Here is a 20056-nt window from a genome sequence, read left to right as displayed (position 1 = left end):
AGTTGCCTGCAGGGAACTCTTCAGCATGTTATAATACGGGGGGGAAATGCCAAGGGCTTCAAAAGAAGCAGTGATCAGAAGTGCCTCGGTCAGAGCCAAGAAGTACCAATTTCCCTGGCCCCTCCCAGCCGAGCTGCGGAGCTGCGGAGGACGGCCAGCACACGGCCCTTTAGGATGTGTGGGAGCACAGGTGTCGCTCTGGCATGGAGAGCAGTGCCAGGAGGCCACGTGCCTCCCCTGAGAAACCCTCTCTGAGGCGGTGCTCACTCCCTGCTGCTGATACCGTCCGTCGTGCATACATGAACACGGCATGCAAAGGAGTGAAAGCCTTTCATGGGAGGGATCGTTAAATCAGCCAAATCCCGAGTCCCTTATGCAATATTCTTTTGGGAAAATGCCCGCTGATATCAAGCAGTGAAGTCAATAGCAGCTTTTGTTGCACAAAACTTAGTAATTATTTCCTGATCCTGTTACGTACTTCTCTGTTTCTCACAAACTGAAAAAGCCAGCATTCTTGCTTATTGTAAAATACTGCACTTTCATAAATAACTAAGTTACCAGTCAAGTAATTACTTTGGAAATTAGTTTTAAAAGTCTGCTTTATGTTTCTGAAATCTATTTAACTCTGACAGCAGTTCCAGTTTACCCTCCTGAGGTACAGGGAAAGAACAATGCCCTTTGCCACAACTGGCAATCCCAATTAGGCTCCTAAATTCACTCTCCCCCATGAGTAAAAACAACTAATTATTTCTGTTGCAGCAGAACACATGTTCAGGGTTGCAAATTAGTTTATACTTGCTGAATGCCCCTACCACCAGGACTGACTTTCGTCCCATATTCCCATGGCTTTCCTGGGATAGAAATGTCAGGCAGCAGTGGGGTGACAAGGCCAGCAATGACAGATGGGGAGGTGCTATCATTCAGGTGGCGCTGACTTTGTCTCTTCAACACCAGAGTTAACAAACAAATTGAGCAACCAGCTAAGTTAAAGCACAAGCTGCAGGTAGAGGGGATCACTGTCCACCCTTCTATCAGCCCAGTAACCAGGTTTATGGACAATCGATATAACCCTATATAGGTTATAACCCTAATCCATTTATTCGTTACTTAGGTTTTTACAGGCCCCCATATAAAAACAGCCTGGTCTCTAAGGCTTGCATATATTATTATCTATTTATGGGGAAAGAAGGATACTTTATTGACTTCCTGGCTTTCCCATCAGTAAGAAAAAAATTACTTCATAATTTAACAATTGAAACAAAACTCAGAAAAGAGAATCAAAAGAGTGTATGCGCACGTGCACATTACAGAACAGAAAATCTTCAATGCCATCTTTGAAACACTGAACTCAGCAAGAATCATTAATTCTACATTAATTCTAATCCCAACTATTTCTGTAGGGAATTAATGCTTTTAAAGGAACTACTAGTGTGATATTACTTTTTTTTTAATTGATAGGCACATCAAATACTCTCAACATTTAAAATCCATATCCAGCCCCCATGAATGGCCCACATGTAAAATTGCTCAGTGCTTATTTCTCAAAGCCCTAAGTTTAGTGCTACTGAGAATTCCATGATGGAGTTTACTTAAGGCTTCTGTATCTGAGCCTTTCATTGTAAGAACACATTTTCATTGAGTGACATAGAGTAATTCCAATATATAATTCAGGTATGTCAACCTATATGTGCTTTCACCAATTACTGACTCACAGCAGCATACTGCAAACAATCTGAAAGCCCATTGCATATTCATCCATCCACAGGAAGGCTATGCTTGTTTGTATGAATGGCCCCAAACTTAAATGCATAGCAAACCTCTGAAAGTCCAGTTTATTCGCATTTCCTATTGCTCTCTAATCGGCCAGCAAAAAAAAGTGCACTTTATTCACTCTATTACTGTATATTCATGTGGCTCCACTAATAACAGCACTAATGCAAGTAAGAGGAAGATTTGTTCCAAGCTACAGCAAAGAAAGGCTTTGGCACTGGGGACCTTTTCCTCATCTCGAGTGGCAGTGACTTGCATATCAATCACGCATCGGGCTGTGTGACATCCTCGGCGCAGTGCTCAGCCCAGCTCAGAGAATGAGGTAGCTATGGTGACAGCACCTTCTCTCAGGGCTCAGTGCTGCTCTCAGGTCTGGCAGCACCAGCCTCACCATCTGGAGAACCTGACCACAGGGAGCACCTGCCACTTAGCCCTCCTTTGCAGGACTTGTTCGAAATTATGTTTAATCAACATCCCCCTGACAAACACCACCATTCCATACATCCCTAAAGTACAAGGGTTAGATGAGTTCGTAGCTGGAGAATCTGATGAGTTTATGGAGGGCTCCCACCTGACTTTTAAAGTATGCAGACACAGATCAAGATTTCAGATTTCTCTTATGTGGGAGCACTAAAGGTCAACTCTGCAAGTAAGTTTCAGCACTTGATTCAGTCCTAAACCCCAGGTATCTGGTAGAAAAAACACATTAATCCTCAATGTTTAAAGAAATACTTATCCAAGTAAATAACTCACATGTGTCTTTTCGTAGTACAATTCCTACAATTTCAAAGACCTAACACTTATATGAGACAAGGTCCAAGGCTGCACACTGAAACACAGTGGAAATGAGAAAGGAAGTTGCTGCTTTTATCAAACAATAAATGAAAAACCCTTGCCAGGACACAGCACAGAAAATGTGACAAAGATGTCTTCTGGAGCTTAAAAATATAAGAACTAAAGTTTCTACAAAAAATTTTCTAAGGTTTTATTTTCCTGAACTTGTGATTAGATACATATGTGTTTATGCACGTACATGTGTGATGCACTATATAATTAAACAAGAACATGAAGTAATAACAACAGAGACACACAGACTTTATTAAGAGACTTCTGGAATTACGCTGGAATTCATTCTCCAAACCTGACTCAGCCTGATGTTTGCAGGTCATTAATAAATTATAACTCATCCTATTTGTAACCTTATGCCATGTTATCTTTATTGCATCTTCCTTGGTTCATACTAAATGGGACTTTCTGTCAGCATGCAACAAAATCAAAATAATTTTCCCATTTCTTTACAAGAGATTTTTGGACTTCTCTTCTAATCCCCTCCATGACTGACCAGTGGCATCTTTTTAGTAATCCACGGATTTTTACAGCTCTGAGCTCCTAAATGTCATCTAGAGCTGATGGGGTTTCTAGACCACTAATTTTGTATTAAAAAAAAAAAAATAATAATAATAATAATAATTACAAGGATGACTTCAGAGCAGTGTTTCAAGATAAATGCAGTAACCAAGATCTAAATTAAATCTAATTTCTTAAACTATGCACTGTTTCTAATGTTCTCCATTCCTACCTGCTATAACATTTGTACATGGGAGGTAAAAGTGGAAGAAGGGAAAACCTTCATCTCCTCTCAGGGTGTCCAAATGGATAAGCTTTTCCTGGCTTAAAGCTGCAGTACCACCTTGCTGATGTTCATCGCACACCGTTCCCAAACCCTGATGTCAAAATACAGACTCCAAGACTGTGGAGCACTGAAAGGACTGAGCCCACAAGGAAAGATTCCTCTGCATTTTGGAAAAAATAGGATCTGTTTGAACTGGAAGTGACTTGAGTAAAAATATGATGGATGTGATTCATAACCATCCAGTGAGCATCATTAGGCTTGGCTCCAGGCCATGGCTAGTGCAGCCCAAACGTAGAGATGGTGCAAGGATTGAGCCTTAGGAGGTGCCAAAAGTGTGGAGATGTAAGGCCAGATGGGAAGCGAGAGGTGAAAAGAGAAACAGAAAGCAAGGCAGGATTTAAACAACGATGCACAAACTTCTGGAAAGTTTGGGTTTGCAGCTCAGATCCAGGTCTAGAAACAAATTCTACTCTGAATTGTTGTTTTCCATCTGTGTGCACACAGATTTTGTTCCCTAGCTCAGGGGAGCCTGTTGCTTTGCACACACTTGCACATGCTTATAAGATACACTCAAAGAACTGTAGCAAAAATGCAACAGAAAGGGAAGGAGGGCGGGGGGAGGGGGGCGGGGGTGGAAGCTAAAACTCCCCAAACAAAACAGAAAAGGAAAGAGATGCACGGAGAGCCTGAGGGAAGAGCAGAAAGACAACACTCTGAGTAAAGAAGAGCCGCATTTGAATGCATGTGCAACTCACAGTTGTGGTGGTGGTGATCTCCTCCGTTACAACCTTCAGTGTATCGACCACGGAGATGTATCCCAGGCGCCTGGCGATGGCTAAGGCTGTGTTACCATTCTGAAGGGAAGAGAGAGGGGGAGAGTGCGCTGAGAGAGAGGGAGGATTGTGATGTGAACCAATGAGATCACTCTCCACGCTGCATGAGCCAGCATTTCCATCCAAAACAAGGCACAGCCTAGGAAAATCACGGCTTTTTTACCGTTACATCTGACTCTGCCTTTGTAACTTCTTTAAGACTATAGCCCCAATTGCCATGGTAACACAACACACTTACATCTGCCAGCAATTCCAAATACTACAGCGCTGTATGGTTTAACCCTTCAGGGCTCACGTTTCACTATACAGCGTGTCTTGTCTGCGTAAGTTTGGGGTTTATTTTGCAGAAATACTCTTCTAAAAAGTAAAAAGTATTTTAACTTCTTACAGTTTCACTCCCAGTTGAAACTGTTACACCTTTACCAGCTATAATTCATTATCTGGGGAATACAAAATTACAGTTGTGTTGTCCACATATATCCCTATTCCTTCATAAATATAAATATAAATATAAATATAAATATAAATATAAATATAAATATAAATATAAATATAAATATAAATATAAATATAAATATAAATATAAATATAAATATAAATATCCATTAAGAGTTAATAAAAGTTAATGATTTAACAAATACAGATCACAAAAGGGTGAGGAGTGTAGTTTCATTTAAATACATTTATTTGCAGTTTAAATGTTCATAGTTTAAGGACATGTCATTCATCAAATGGACACTAAAATAATTTAGCAAGAGTTTAGGTCTATTTATCCCCATCTCATCTCCTGGAACACTGACAGGCCACAGACCCAGTGTCACTGAGCTTGAGGAGGGGAGGAAGGGATGTGCTCCGTGGTTCTTTGTAAAGAGTTCTACACAGAATCGTTCCACACTATTTTGCACTGAAACAAGGGAAAACATGCTGGCTTCCTGAGGAATCATGGACTGTCACTGCACCGCTCTTTGCACAGAAATTATTTCTCCTGTGACCCTGCTGCACCATGTTCAGGGTTTATCAGCCTGAGGGCTCTCTCTTCTTTAGCAACAACTCTAGTTATCTACAATTTAAACTCTTCTGTACTCGTTTAGTTCAGCCACCCCGAAGCAACACAGAGTTTGTGGATTAGAAGCACACAATGAACAGATTAGCATCTTCACAGCACAAATAATTTGACTGTTACTGTCACTTGTGCATTAGCTGCTCATACACCACTCCCCTATGTCCCTGCCAGATGTCTCAGGTTGAAATTCTCTCTTATCTCAAGCCAGAGGTTGCTCTCTGTGGACAAGGACAGATCGAGTATCTGAGGAAGCAGCCAACTCTGCAGCAAACACACATCCCTATGGCTGCTTGGACTTGGGTTGGAGCTGGGCATGACAGCCCCAATGTGAGGACTGAAATCAAGTCAAGAGACCCTCAGATGAACATCTCAAATAGTACCTACAGCCCCAGAAGCTGACCACAGTGGTCTCTCACGTGATGATCCAGTGCACACACTGGAATTTTGGATAACTTTCACACAAGCTTATTCCATGTGATTGTTCCAGGACCAAACACAGTGCCAATGCTGATTAAAGCACGCACATTAAAGGCATAGAGAAAACTGATCCACTCTAGGGAATGACAGGAATTTTGGATGTTCTGGCAGTGTTCTAATGATTCCCCAATTAGAGGTGACTAATAACAACATCAACGTGGAAAAGGACAGTCACATTCCTGGCTGGCTGACTGCAAAGGAGTTGTGCCAGGAGTTATTGACAGTCTTTGAGGAGGTATTAACTTCACTGACTTCACTGAGGTGAGCCCAATAAGAACCTGAAACCAATTCAGTGGATAGAGGGACAGAAATTTGGGTCTGAAAAAAAAGCCAAAACCAGTAAGTTTTGAACTGCCTTTGATTTTTATGGAGAATTTCTGGAGTTACCAATTTCCTGAGAGAACTGTTAAGGCAGAGGGACACTGAACGAGCGTGGCACAGACAGCTGTGGCCAGCCCGATCCTGCAGCTCAGGAATCTGCTTCTCTGCCTCACTTTTAGCTTAGCACACAGTTAGGTCAGATATGAACTACCTTAAGGGGATAAGGAGAAGCAGGGGAAATTACATTTCCACATATGACAACCAGCTGTATGAGGAATACTTTCACCAAAGCAATGGCTAGCTCTTGAGCCCTAAGGAAGGAAAGAAAAGAACTGTCCAGGGAAACAAGTTCCCAGCGGCACGTCAGGCTTACCGTGGTGATGGCGTTGGGCTTGGCGCCGTGCTGCAGCAGAACGTTGATGATGTGAGTGTGACCTTGCTGAGCAGCCTGGTGAAGAGGGGTGTACCCATTCTGTAATCCACGGCGGGGACAGCAAAAGCAAACAAAGAACAAGAACCGATCATTAGATCACACGTTTCACTTCGCTTTCTTCTGCTCCTTTTGAGATATTTCAAACATAAATTATGACACCAATCGACCCCAAAATGATAAATCTTCAGTAATAATAATTCTCCTTCCCCAGATTAATGAAAATATAAAGGAAGGGTAATATTCTTATTCAAAAATAATTTCTCTCACAATAAAAGAAATCTATGAAAAGCCATTTCTCCCCCATTTTCTAAATCAGAGGAAGGAATAATGAGGAATAGCAAAGTTAAAGGGGCATGCTGAGGGTGTGGAATCATAGCTGAGGCAGAGAACATTCCTCTTCCTCTCACATCCTAGTTTTCAACAGAGGGCCCAAGATTTGCTTTTAAAATATCTGAGTCAATTTAAAAAAACACATCATTTTTAGCAGCAGTGATTAAAGCCTATTTGCTTTTTGAAAGGCTAACGACATATACCTATTACAAATGTCAATCAGTTTTAGCTTCACTTGGCCTCCAAAAGGAGGACAAAGCTGTAATTACACTCAGAAACTTGTACACAGTGTCTACCTTAATAAGCACGCTCAGTTCAAGATACTCATCCGCCCCAGTGGTTTGTTCTCGTGTCACACAATATAGAAATGTAACCAAAGTGTGCTTAAGCTGCCTGATCTGAGATGGTATTGTGTAAGTCCAGTCAGGCAATTGATTTACAAAATTATTCACAATTGGCTTTGAAAGGAGGCAGAGAAAAAACCGGGAGAAAACCCTGGGTTGATCTCACTCTACCGTTACATAAAGCCTGGGGCAGGCTCTGAAAATGTGCTCTGAGAGTTATCTCTGCTGCAAGCAAATAGATGCCAGAAATGCTTTGCACTGTTAATTAGACGATGAAAGTTCAGAACTGTTACTGTTCTTAAATCGATGGTATGAGTGCACGGACTGCTAAGAGCTACTGCTTACTGTACAGTCCTTCCAAAACAGAATTCCTGTGCTCCTTGCACAAAGCATCGTGCAGGCTTTCTCTAGTGAAAGCCCAAGCTGCAACAGGGGATATTCATTCTTTAACATGCCTATCCTGAATCCAGGGTTTATTCTTTAAACTGAGTCCACAACACCAGCTGACAGATTGCCAGTATTTTTAGTGGTCCCTAGGTGTGAGATTTTGGAGAACTGCTTCCTTATACAAACTTGATGACTATAATGAAACTATTCTAAATAAATAAAATACCTGGGTGAATGGAATCATAATTTGTCCCAGTGGCCCTTTAAACACAAAGAGAGACTTTATGCAAGAGGCACAACTTTGTCTGTCCCTTAAGTTAGCCTCCAAATACCTCAGCTGAATGTCTTGGCAGCTATAGTTTGGATCCCGCTAGTGTCTGCTTTATTAATTCTCATCAGCTGTTTTTCTAGTGGCATTGCCTGTCCTTTTGGAATCCCTGAGTCCTGCCCATTGATTTTGGGTGATCCCATGAGGGACCCCATAGGCCAGAATCTTTTATTTATTTACTTGGCTGGTTTTTATCACTGTGACCACAGTGACAAAATCATGTTACTTTGAGAAATGAATCATCCCATAGGTGCCAGCTGGGACTGGGAGCAGACCAGAGGGACCAGCAGACTGCAAGCCATGACTTTGACAGGATTTTACAAATACTATCAGTGGGCTGCTTCCTGCTGGTCCCAAGACACCCAGCTTGAAGCTAGTAGCCAGCAGCCATCAATTATCTGAAGTCAGCTTTAGCCAAGCTGGAGCCCTACAGTACCTGAGTTAACCTTCTCTTTCTGACAATGGTAATGTGGTGATTTCTGGGATGCAACACACTGTTGCTGCCACCAGATCCTCTCTTTGTATTCTCAGAAGACACACAGCTCTTGCTACAAAATGCATCCTATTCAGCTGGTGTGCCCACCAGTTTATCCCTGGAGAAACTGTTGAAGTCAGTGGGCTTTGTTCAGACTTTGGCTATGAGTAGTCAATCCCATTTCAGCGTATCTGGTCAGATTTCAGCACAGCCAGATTCCCCTCAGAAAATCCCAAACTATCCCTGAGTAAACCACATTCCCTTACCACAGCTGCTTCCGCTCCCAGAGCCATCCCACCCACACACTGAACAGCAGTAACTCTTCCCACTCTTCTCCCAGCATATTGGAGAGAGCCTGGCATCACCCTCAAAGTGTCTGAATTGTTACTTGCTAGTTTGGCAGCACAGTGGTATGACAGTGGTGTAAACCATGTGGAAATGAGATCAGGAACAAACTTTCATTTGCTAGTTTGCAAGTAATAAGAAAAAGAAAAACCAATGAAACTGATTGTCTGTGTCATTTTTTCACACACATAGAGTTATCTGGCTTTCCTTTCCTGAACACCACACCATGAGGTGGAGCAGACAGAGGGCATTCCACTACAGCTACCATATGTTGACACCTCCCGTGCCATGGTTAGAGTTCCCAAGGGAAAAAGCACATATGTCATGTGGGAGTGCTGGGTTGCCATGTTCAGAATAAAGAGCAAAAGCAATGGAAAATTCTTTACCTTTGTTTTAGCATTGACATTTGCTCCGTGCTTGAGGAGAAAATTCACCATTTTGATGTTTCCATAGTGACAGGCCACAATTAAAGGTGTATAACCAAGCTACAGGAGGAGAACAAAGAAGTAAAACTGCAAGCTCAGTGGAACATTCCTTGGACAAGGGTAGCACCCTTTGGCATGCTGGAGACAGCAGCCACTCTGTGATTTACCTTTGTCTGAGCATCCTGGTTTGCACCATGTTTGGTGAGTATTTCAGCTACATTCACTTTATCCTCTTGAGCTGCAAGGTGTAAGGATGTCAGTCCCGCCTGGAGATGGAATATAACAAGTAAGTAAACAAACAGATAGAAGTAAGAATAAAAACTTACTTCATGTAAGGAAAAAATCTAGACTTTCCCACTTCCTCATCTTTAAAACATGATCGGATCCTAACTATAGCTTCTGAATATGGGTGGTGTTTTTAAGCAAAGTTGAGTCAATGTCGTTCCTGTTCCAGCTGACAAACAGCTCCAAAACAATTACATCACCATAACCATAGAGGAAAACTTTCAGGCATGAATGCACAAGATTTCCTGCAATAACGTGATTTGGGAAGCTGAGAAGCCCATTAATAAAATGCACTTCCCACTCCTCAGACAGAAATGGGAACCTTCACAACTGCAGGCACGAACTAGATGAAAACATTAACTCCAGAAACAGATCCCATTCAAATGCCAGGGAAAAAGATGCAGCCTTTAACTGACAGCTCACTGTGATCACGTGCAATGCTTTCCCATGAACAAGGCACTGAACAAAGTTTGTATAGGGAATGAAAATCACTTTGTTTCTATTAGCAGAATATATTAACTCCACACAAGGAGATACCTAAGCTTTCTATTCTAACTTATATGAGCTAAAGCTGCAGGGTTTTCACCTGCATAAATCAGATTTGTAGATATTCCTGGATAAACCCAGTGACCCATGAAGATTTACAGTAATGGTTTGGGTTTGAGGGGTTTTTTTTGGTTTTTTGGTTTTTTGGTGACCTTGTTTTCTGTTAAAAAAAAAAAAAAAAAAAAAAAGCTGTCATGCACAATCATTAAAAAAAAAAAAATTTTGGAAAGGTCTCCCATGCAGTTTTTGTTAGTCTACTCCAGTAATACGGTTGTTTTCTTATTTACCAGAGAATGTAAATTTTTACATTTATCGCTGAAGGACAAAGACATGCAGAAAAGAGCCTTTGCTGGTGAGAGTGCTGAATTATTTCAGACTGGAGCACTCAGGTCAGTGGCACAGGTAGTTAAACCCACCCACGGACACAAACGTTGCATCTCACTGGATACTCCCACTCATGATACTTTGTTTGCAGTTGTGAGTTACCTTTGTTGCCATGTGGATGTTGGAGCCCTTCTCCAAAAGCAAAGTCACCATGTCAGTGTGACCTTCCTGGGAGGCCAGATGGAGTGGGGTGACTCCCTGCTTGGTCAAAATGTTGGTCTCAGCCCCGTAGTTCAACAGAGTGGTAGCTATCTGCATCTGGTTCTTCTTGGCAGCGATGTGCAGAGGGGTGTATCCATTCTGACACCAGCCAGGAAATAAAAAGGAAAAAAAGTTACTACAACAGCCACGTAAGCCTAAGAAGTCAGGCACCGTACAACAGTATTAATTGATGTTACGGCTGCAATTAGAGACAAGAGTTCATTAAATTTTCAAGGCCAGACATGTCCCACATGGGCCTGCTGTTGTGTTGCTTTGTCCGTCTGTTATTTTCACAGCCTAAACCAGAACAAAGCCAGCCCTCACCGGGGTGGGCAGGACGATTCCACCGATACCTTCGGATTATTCCGAGTTCGACACCTACATTCTCTACAACCCATGTTGCAAATAATCCCTTTTGACTGGTGAGTGACACTCCCTGTGATGAGTGATGGGTGAGCACCCCTCATCGCACGCTTTTTCAGAGCATGTGGGCAGAGATGTCTTTGCACATGGAATTTTGATACATGTGCCAGCCACAGGCTGGAAACAGCAATGGGGTGAAGTGTTTTTGTGATCAAATTAACCATTTAAGCACAGAAGAATGGCATTTTCTGGCAATAAGACAACTTCCTAATTGCTTTATAACATTTTTGTGTCATAAACCAATTAAGAAATTGTTAAAAATTGATCAAAAATTGATTTTTTGAGGGAAAAATCCCGGGTGCTAACACACAGGTCCTGTGAGGGGCGCTTGGTTGGGTTGGCCTGTGGTTGTTTTGTTAGGTATTTATAAGTGGGAGTTTCCCAAACTATCCTGCTTTCCATGCACTGCCACGGAATCCACATTTCCAATACAATCCCTGACCGTTTCTGGAAAGCCTGTAGATCAGCAGCCTCGCACAGAGCAGGACACTCTGGGATTGCACCCATCTGATCACCATTTTCCCCTTTTAGCAGCTTTTGCTTTATACAGCAATAGCACAACACCACTCCTAACCCTAGAATAATTTGTGTTCGTGGTCAGAATACACATTTCTAAAGGCACTGCTAATATTACACAATACTGAGGTGAATTCCAGGTGCAACCAAAGCTCTGAGGGGGCTGGGTCCCCTCAGGGCTCCCCTCACCTGCGCAGTGATACCACAACGCCACTCCTAACCCCAGAATAAATTTTTTAATGTCAATGTAAGGTTGTACAATGGTGAAGCGACTTCCAGCTGCGACTGAAACTCTGGTGGGACTGAGTCCCCTCAGTGTCAGGGCTCCCCTCACAGGTCTCCTCAGGGCTGCTCTCACCGATGCCGCGATACCACGACGCGGCTCCTAAACCTGAGATGAAACCCCCTTGTGCTCACTCCCCGTGTGCCGGGTCAGAATAGCCATCTCTTACGCCGTCGCTGCGGCCGCTGGATGGCGGCGGGCCGCTGCCCTCACGGCGGGCCGCTGCCCTCACGGCGGGCCGCTGCCCTCACGGCGGGCCGCTGCCCTCACGGCGGGCCGCTGCCCCCACGGCGGGCCGCTGCCCTCACGGCGGGCCGCTGCCCTCACGGCGGGCCGCTGCCCCCACGGCGGGCCGCTGCCCTCACGGCGGGCCGCTGCCCTCACGGCGGGCCGCTGCCCCCACGGCGGGCCGCTGCCCTCACGGCGGGCCGCTGCCCTCACGGCGGGCCGCTGCCCTCACGGCGGGCCGCTGCCCTCACGGCGGGCCGCTGCCCCCACGGCGGGCCGCTGCCCTCACGGCGGGCCGCTGCCCTCACGGCGGGCGGGCTCACCTTGGCCGTGGCGTGCGGCGAGGCGCCCTTCTCCAGCAGCAGCAGCGCCACCTTCTGGTTGTCGTAGTGCGCCGCCACGTGCAGCGGGGTGAGGCCGTTCTGAAAGGGCGGGCACGCGTTAGCGGGAACGGGGAACGCGGGATTAGGGGGGCTCAGGTGCAAGGGACACAGGAGACGGGGGGAGCAGCGGGGGTGGACGGCGAGGCCGCGGCAGGCAGCCGGCTGTTAGTGGGGAGAAGCAGCGTACCGGGAGAACCAGAGTGGCAGCTGCAGGCTTTCGTCACTGCCGCACCAGGGGAAACCTGGGCTTTCCCCCTGCGTTTATCCATTGGGAATTTAGGCAGCTTGATGGAACCGGTGCTGCCTGAGCCGCAGACACACACCTGCCCTCAGTGCAGCCATGCGCCCTCCTGCCATGGATCCAAACTTAACATGCTGTGTGGCAGCGCTCCGCCATCACCCGTGGGAGACGCGAGCCCAACAAAGCCACGGCCACCGTGCAAATGCAGCTGCAGCCTTCTTGGGGGCACATTTTACACAGTTCTTCCTTAAGGAAGAAACCAACACACTTTCAACTTTTTCTTCTCCAGCAGTACCTTGCCAGCAGAATCAGGACAGGCACGACGCTGCAGCAGGAGCTTTGCCACTTCCAGGCTCCCATATTTGGCTGCCACGTGCAACGGTGTGAATCCCTTCTGAAAAATTCCAGGGGACAAAACACGGACATTTGTGTTAAAGATCACGCTGACATCTCGTTTAAGAGCTGTGTGTTAAGCACTTCCTCTTCAACCTCAGAATCAAGAGTGAACCTAGAAAAAGCAGCCTCCCTTGGAAGCACTTTGAGAAGCAAGAAAATACATTCCCTTTTATTATTCTTCCCTATTTATGTGCTCTCAGGGTGGCAGACATTTTATCTGATACAGACTGTACTAGCAACACACACTGTGTGGGGGCAATGAAGGCACTTATTCCAATTTACACCCCAAACCAGCTGCACCTTTTTTCCTTGCATGGCGACAGTTTTACAAGTATTTCCTGCATCCATCATTGCCAGTAACAACTAAACACCAATTAAATTCATTGGGGAAAACCTCCAAACTCAAATTCCCTGCATCCAGTAGGGTTTGATGAAAAACTGTACTCGAATTTGTATATTCAAACAGCCACAAAGTTCTACCAAAGCTAAAAAGAGACTTTCTCTTTGCCTGTTTTAATTTAAAAATTGGTAAGGAAAGCTCATGAATGTATGACAGTAGGTGGCAGCCTACACCGCTGTCTGACAGTGATTTTGGGAAGCTGCAATGACCTATTTGCCTGGCACATAAGTGACGTTTAATGTTTATTATCATTATCATTTAGTTCCATTAATCCCACCTCAGAAAGAGTTTATATTGGGTAATCTCAAACATTTTCAGTTCTCAAATCACAGGTCTATAAAGATATTATCTAGTGGGCTCCATCTCCTCCTATTCCTAATTATGCAATGTTCCTGCAATACTATTTGCCATCAAGCAATATGGGAAATTAGGAAAGTATTTAGTGTATTTTTAGCCATTCTAATGTGATTTAACAGCTGGATAAAAGGAGAACAGCAAGCCCCCCCAGTAATCCATGGATTATAATTTGAAAATTGCTGGTTTAGTCTTTTAAACCCTAGAAGAAACACCATTGTTCATAAACATGTTTTAAGCTCCAGCTGTAAAACCAAGGGTACTTTTATAAATAGTGAAAATTACGTGATTCTCACTTATCAAATGCTTTAAATTTGGAAAAGAAATCTCGGCACATAATTCTCTTCACAGCTATCTACTTTCTATTTACATATTTATCTCTCTGTTAGGAATCTACTGGTACCATTTTTGGCTGAAAACCCCACTAGTGATTCTGGAGAGCATTTCTTTCACAATTCCAGACAAAATGGCCTGTTGTGTCACATGACACCTCAGTTTAGAACCACTGAAAATAGATCCAGCATTCGATGTGACTAGGCAAATGTTGATTCCTGTTTTAGGAACATTCCTTTCAGCTAGCACAGGGCAGAATTATTTTGTTATTTAAGTAAATAAGGTACTGAAGAATAAAAGGAGGTCTGTTTATAAAAACCATGTCATTGCCATCCCCTTTACTTTTTTGGAAATTCTGCCCAAAAAAAGCGGTGCCTATAAGACAAAGGGAAAGGGAGAAACAAGAATATTTAAAAACAGTTGGGACCATGTATTTATCAAGATCTGCATTTGGCCTCAGTGGCAATCAAACCCGGTTTTACATGACAGCAAAGTAAGTTGACATTTGATTAACTTGTGACACATTACTCCAGTCTACTGGATTGTTGCCCATTAAATAAGAACACAACAAAATGCCCAAACTACTTCAATTTCTCAGTGTGAAAGCACACTCATCCCGAAACAGAGCTGCTCCTGTGCCACTGGCACACGGACGCGAAGGGTTTTGCCTTACCTTGGTGGACATGGAGTGCGAGGCGCCCGCCTCGAGGAGCACGGAGGCGACGTCGAGCTGCCCCTCGCGGGCAGAGATGTGCAGCGGGGTGTAGCCATTGGTGGTGGCGGCGTCAGGGTGGGCCATGTGCTGCAGCAGCAGCTGCACAATCTCCGTCTTGCCCAGGCGAGAGGCGATGTGCAGTGGGGTCTGTTCTTCCTACAACTCAAATCGAGTGGGTCGTTAGTGCTACGGAGTCAACCTGAGCACAGCGTCCTCCCTGGTCCCCACAGACCTTCCTATGCATTTGTCTTGCAGAGTCATAGGGAGTGATAACAGAAAAAAAAAAAAAAAAAAAGGAGTAGTGGAGGAGAGGTAGGTGGTGAGTGATTCCTTCTGCCATGGTTTTAAGAAGGAAAAAAAAAAAAAAAATGTTGTCAGCAGAACACCTACCCTGGCTCGGGCATCAACCAGGGCCCCGTTCCTCAGGAGGCAGCGAACTACTTCTACCTGCCCGGCACGTGCTGCCATGTGCAATGCAGTTTCTCCACGCTGCAGGAAAGCAAAAGCATTTCAGTGTCCTAGACGTCCATGAAGAAAAATCTTTGCCAGTGTCAGTCCCACCCAAGACAACAGGTGCTGCGACCCATCCTTCTTGCCAGCTGAGACTCTGGCTTCAGCCCCAGGGCGGGGTGTATGTGTCACTGTACCTGGGAATGCCTTGGTTTGCCAGCTGGCCAATCCCAGACAAACATAGCTTCAACCACTGAGAGACAGAATGAAAATCCCAGCTTAGCAAAATTCTGTCAGATAGACTTGCCCTGGTCACATACGTTCCTCAGCTTCCTCCTTTTCTCAGCACAGGAGATGAGTACACTGAGCCTGCCTCTCTCTAGGGATTGCACAGCACAGGAGCTTCAAGATGGAAGGGGATGTTTTTCCAGATGGTCCCTTCCTGCACACTGTGTGGAGCTGGCAGCATTAAGAGGCCTTGCAATGGCTGAGCACACAAAACATGTAAAATCTATACTCAGCAGTGTGGCTCTGTCTCCACGTTGTGGAATCAACCTTGTTTCAAGCCTTTTGTAGCTCACAGAATTTAAAGACTATGAAATGCTGGAAAGCTGACTGAAGTGATATGGTATGTCAGATCAGGATTATTCAAAGCATTTACTTTTTGTATAGGTTTTCAAAGAAACGCTGAAAATGAGGATTCCTTGAGGACAGCATTTCTAGTTTAATTGGGCTCTGTCCTTTGAGTGCAGTGTCCCAAAGTGGACTGAAACAGTCCCTGTGTAGCTCACCAGCTTCTGGTACCATCAAGTCCTGGGACAGCTCCACAACCAGGAGCTCAATTCATCTGTTATATCATGAGAACACAGCAGAACCCATCATTTCTTTGTGTTAGTTGTTCATAATTCTTACACCAGAGCTGGAGAATATTTTGTTGTAAGGTCTGTCTCCCCTCAAATACCAATTAAACTGCAACTGCCAAAATGAACACTCTAGTCAAAATGTTTTACATCAGAATCGGGAATCATGACTACTTGTCCTTGTCTAGATGTAGGGAAAGAAGCAGCCTTCACTTGCCTGCTAATAAGCTCTTTTAATTACAGCAAACCCTCTTCACCAGGAGTTGACTTAGCTTGTCATTTTTAAACTAACATTGTATTACCAGCTGTGAGTAGTAGGTATGCAACCACAAAATCCCAAAGCCCTAGCTACAAATCTTAATAATTCCATCTATATGTAAAGTTTATTACCTAAAGAATAAGCTGTTTAATATGTGAGAAACACTCTAAAGATCAAATTTCTGCAATGACCCTTTTATTGCTTGAATTAGCAAAGCAATATAAGTTTTGGAAACAGTAATTCAGCAGGGAACCTCATCTTACCAAGTGAAAGCCAAGACACCTGTATAGCAGAAATTGTAAAGTGTTAAACCTTGTACATAAATGCCTGGTAACACAATATTTTTAACTGCTTCCACAAGAATTTTGTGTTGGTTTTTTATTCTCAATAAAGTCCTTATATAAAGATTGCTTCCATAAAAAAAGTATGAAAAGTCTGTTTTAATGATTCACATAAACAATTCAGCATGTTAGCAATTTCACTGGGTTCCATGTAAGATTTTTCTAGCTGAGAAAAATGAATGAGTCCAGTGTACCAGGATTACTAAATTTTTGTTGCTGGGAACACTTACCTATTACCTTATGTACTGAAAAAAAAGCTGCTTTCAGAGTACAGGTGGTCCCAAGTTGAACATTTGTGACAAATTCAAACAGTAAAATATCTTACGAAATACAGATAACTATAATCTCAGAAAACCAGAATGTTGTTTTTGTTGGGGTTTTTTTTCCTTTTTTTGGTAACTAGACTGTTGGTATACAAACACTGATTTCTATGGTAAGTCAGGTTCTGCATTTTGTGTTACATCCCAAAGGTCACATTTTCCAGATTTAATCACCAGTTCCTGGAATTTTCTGTCTAAGAAGAACATCTTGAGTTTCCCAGTTTTGGTTTTTGCTTAATTGTTGGGGTTTAAGCTCTTTCGCTGACAGGAATGACACAATTTCACAGCAGCCAGCGAAGTTATGCATGCAGAAATCAGAGCCATTTGGACTTGAATTTCATCCTTCAGAACAGAAACACAGACTTTGTGGGATTTGGTTTATAATCCATTTTGGGTCTTTTTGGTGAGCTTTGTCTCTTTCTAAGGAAAACTTCACCTACTCGAGCATTGTTGTAGAATGCATGAAACCAGAGATGGCTTACGACACATGAGGCCCTCACTTTCCCCACGTCACTAAGGGCTTCAATAATTTGCCCTGAAATGCAACAAAGTACCATTAAAATGTGACCTTGGGTTGAGCTACAGGGTAACCAGAGACTTTCTGTGGGTTCTGAGCAGGGGGTTCTAGTGAAAGCCATACTCACAATGTTAGTGACATCGGGAGAGGCTCCGTTCTGCAGCAGAAGGAGGACTATGTTCAAGTGGCCCATAAATGCAGCCACGTGTATTGGTGTGAGGCCCGACTGCGAAACAAAGCAAGAGCAGTTTTACTCCTCTGCACGGCTGGAGGGGTGGAATTCTTCATTTAAATGAAATATACGGGAGAGTGAGCATCACAGGAGAGACAGAAAGAAAGCAGCGAGAAAGGAGAGAGAGAGAGAGAGAGACAGAGAAGGAATGTTTCTGCAGGACATGAAACATTTTGCTACCTCTGTTATAGCCTGGATTGAGGCCCCATATTTCACCAGGAGTTCCATGACTTTGATGCGATTTTTCTTGCAGGCAATGTGCAGTGGAGTAAAACCATTCTGTGCAAAAGACAGTGATGTTAGTTAGAAACATGCAGCTACACTTCCCACACAGCTCCATGCCGGCACACTGGGAGCACAAGGGTTAGATTACCACAAGCAACTGTTCTCTAAGCACAACAGGTTATAAATTACAGACTTCTCCCACTATCTGAGGCACAACGAAGCAGCGCTGCTGCCCTCTTCCCAGGCAGGGGAGAGAAAAGGAACCTCCACCTCCACACCTCACATGCAGATACGCCCGTCCTGTCGACCGCGTGTGTGTGCGTGCATGTGCTTCCTGAGGCTGCACATGTGCCTGTGAGGAGCACTCCCAGTGCTTCCTGAGACTGCCTAACACAAGGAAAACCTAAGAAATTACAGTGAACACTTAAGAATCAGTGCCTTTATAAAGTATTTCCTATGTATCTCTAGGAGAATCATGGAATCACAGAAGGTTTGGGTTGAAAAGCCCATCTTGTTCCACCTCCTACCAAGTGCAGGAACACCTTCCACTATACCAGGCTGCTCCAAGCCCCATCCAACCTGGCCTTGGACACTTCCAGGGATGGGGCAGCCACAGCTCCTCTGGGCACCCTGTGCCAGGGCCTCTCCACCCTCACAAGGAAGAAATTCTCCCTAATATCTAACCTAAATCTACTCTCTTTCAGTTTGAAGCCACTTAAACTGAGAAAGAGAGCGGAATCAAGTACTTCTTCCAGATTCCACCTTAATCTGTCTTTTTACTTGAAAGCTAAGGATGTGTGTATTTATTTTTATCTTTATACATCAGCCTAAGTTGTAATATCCATATTTGTGTGTGTGTGTGTGTGTACATTCTGAGGTACCTTAAATAAAGAACCACCCCTTCAGCTGTCATGATAATCTGATGACAGTTAATGCAGGTTAAGTGTGTGTCTGAAGCTGAACAAACACATTGTTCACTGCATGTGAACATTTTAGTCAAAAGCACAGGTAACATCTCTTAGATGATGTTGAAAATCCGCTGCATTTTCTAATGAAGAGCATCAGTATTGCCAAACAATCAACCAGCAGTAACTAGAACCTAGCGGTGAAATCTTAGTTTATGGGGAGAGATAATCACGTGACAATTATTCTACAGGCTGCTTTTGTTAAAGGAAACGTTAATTACTAGCTCATTTGAAAGTGCTTTAAAACATATACACATTGAAAAAGCTGAGAACTCACACAGTGCTTGTATCCCCCAAGCATTTTGCAAACATTAATTTTTTTTTATGTAGCTGAAAATGAATTATTTTTAATATTTATTCCATCACTGAACTCTGCTGAATATTATTACCGTTTCTCCATTTTCTAAAGAAAGAATCAAAACCATTTGATATTTTACCTCCCACACAATATTTCTCAATATATTTCATAGGGAGTTTTACTGTTTCAGAAGTTTCCATATTTTTCACTGAATTCCACCACCTCAGTTGGTTTAATTTTGCTACATCTATTTAAGTGAGGAACCGTTTGACAGGGGACAGGAGAAGGCAGGGGGAAAAAAAAAAAAAAAAGTATCATTAACAGAAATTATGAGCTTCATTTAATATATTAAACACTATGAACAAGCCAAAGGCGACAAGTCCCTGATGGGAGAGAGAGAAAATGAGGGGGGGAAGGGGAGAGGAGAGAAAACCAGTTTGGTGGGAAGAGAAGCAGAGACGCAGCAGCCCGAGGGTGTTCTCCTTTTGTTTCACAGGGAGGGAGGGGAACAGAAGATATATTTCTGGTCATGGAAGGAAAGACAGAAGATGTAGGGGGTATGTGTGGGTAGCTGAGGAAAGTGCAGCTAGAGATAATCTGAAGACTGGCAAGAAAAACAAGCAAGGATGAAAACAGTGTCAAAAAAGATCGACCAAATGAGCATGGCACTGAGAAAAACAAAGCAAGAAAACTGTAAGAGGAGGAAGTAAAAGGGGCTATGGGATTTGTGGGTACAG

The 20056-nt window shown here is 43.7% G+C and overlaps 1 protein-coding gene across 3 annotated transcripts in view; it reads right to left on the bottom strand.

The window, feature by feature from the left end:
* Positions 1-20056, bottom strand: part of ANK2 (ankyrin 2) — a 183686-nt gene that overhangs the window by 58808 nt on the left and 104822 nt on the right. For 2 of the 3 annotated variants that reach the window (XM_058420498.1, XM_040063639.2), the window contains exons 12-22: positions 18012-18110; positions 17727-17825; positions 15243-15341; positions 14811-15008; positions 12950-13048; positions 12354-12452; positions 10482-10679; positions 9332-9430; positions 9126-9224; positions 6471-6569; positions 4159-4257 (exon numbers count right to left, since the gene is read on the bottom strand). In XM_058420498.1, the coding sequence (XP_058276481.1) occupies positions 4159-4257; positions 6471-6569; positions 9126-9224; positions 9332-9430; positions 10482-10679; positions 12354-12452; positions 12950-13048; positions 14811-15008; positions 15243-15341; positions 17727-17825; positions 18012-18110 (1287 nt within the window). The remainder of the gene's footprint in view (positions 1-4158; positions 4258-6470; positions 6570-9125; positions 9225-9331; positions 9431-10481; positions 10680-12353; positions 12453-12949; positions 13049-14810; positions 15009-15242; positions 15342-17726; positions 17826-18011; positions 18111-20056) is intronic. The other variant, XM_040063640.1, reaches the window with a different exon arrangement.

Source organism: Hirundo rustica, chromosome 5, assembly GCF_015227805.2.
Source record: "Hirundo rustica isolate bHirRus1 chromosome 5, bHirRus1.pri.v3, whole genome shotgun sequence".
NCBI lineage: Eukaryota > Metazoa > Chordata > Aves > Passeriformes > Hirundinidae > Hirundo > Hirundo rustica.
Note: the sequence above shows the minus strand (reverse complement) of the source record. Positions and strands in the feature narration are given on the sequence as shown.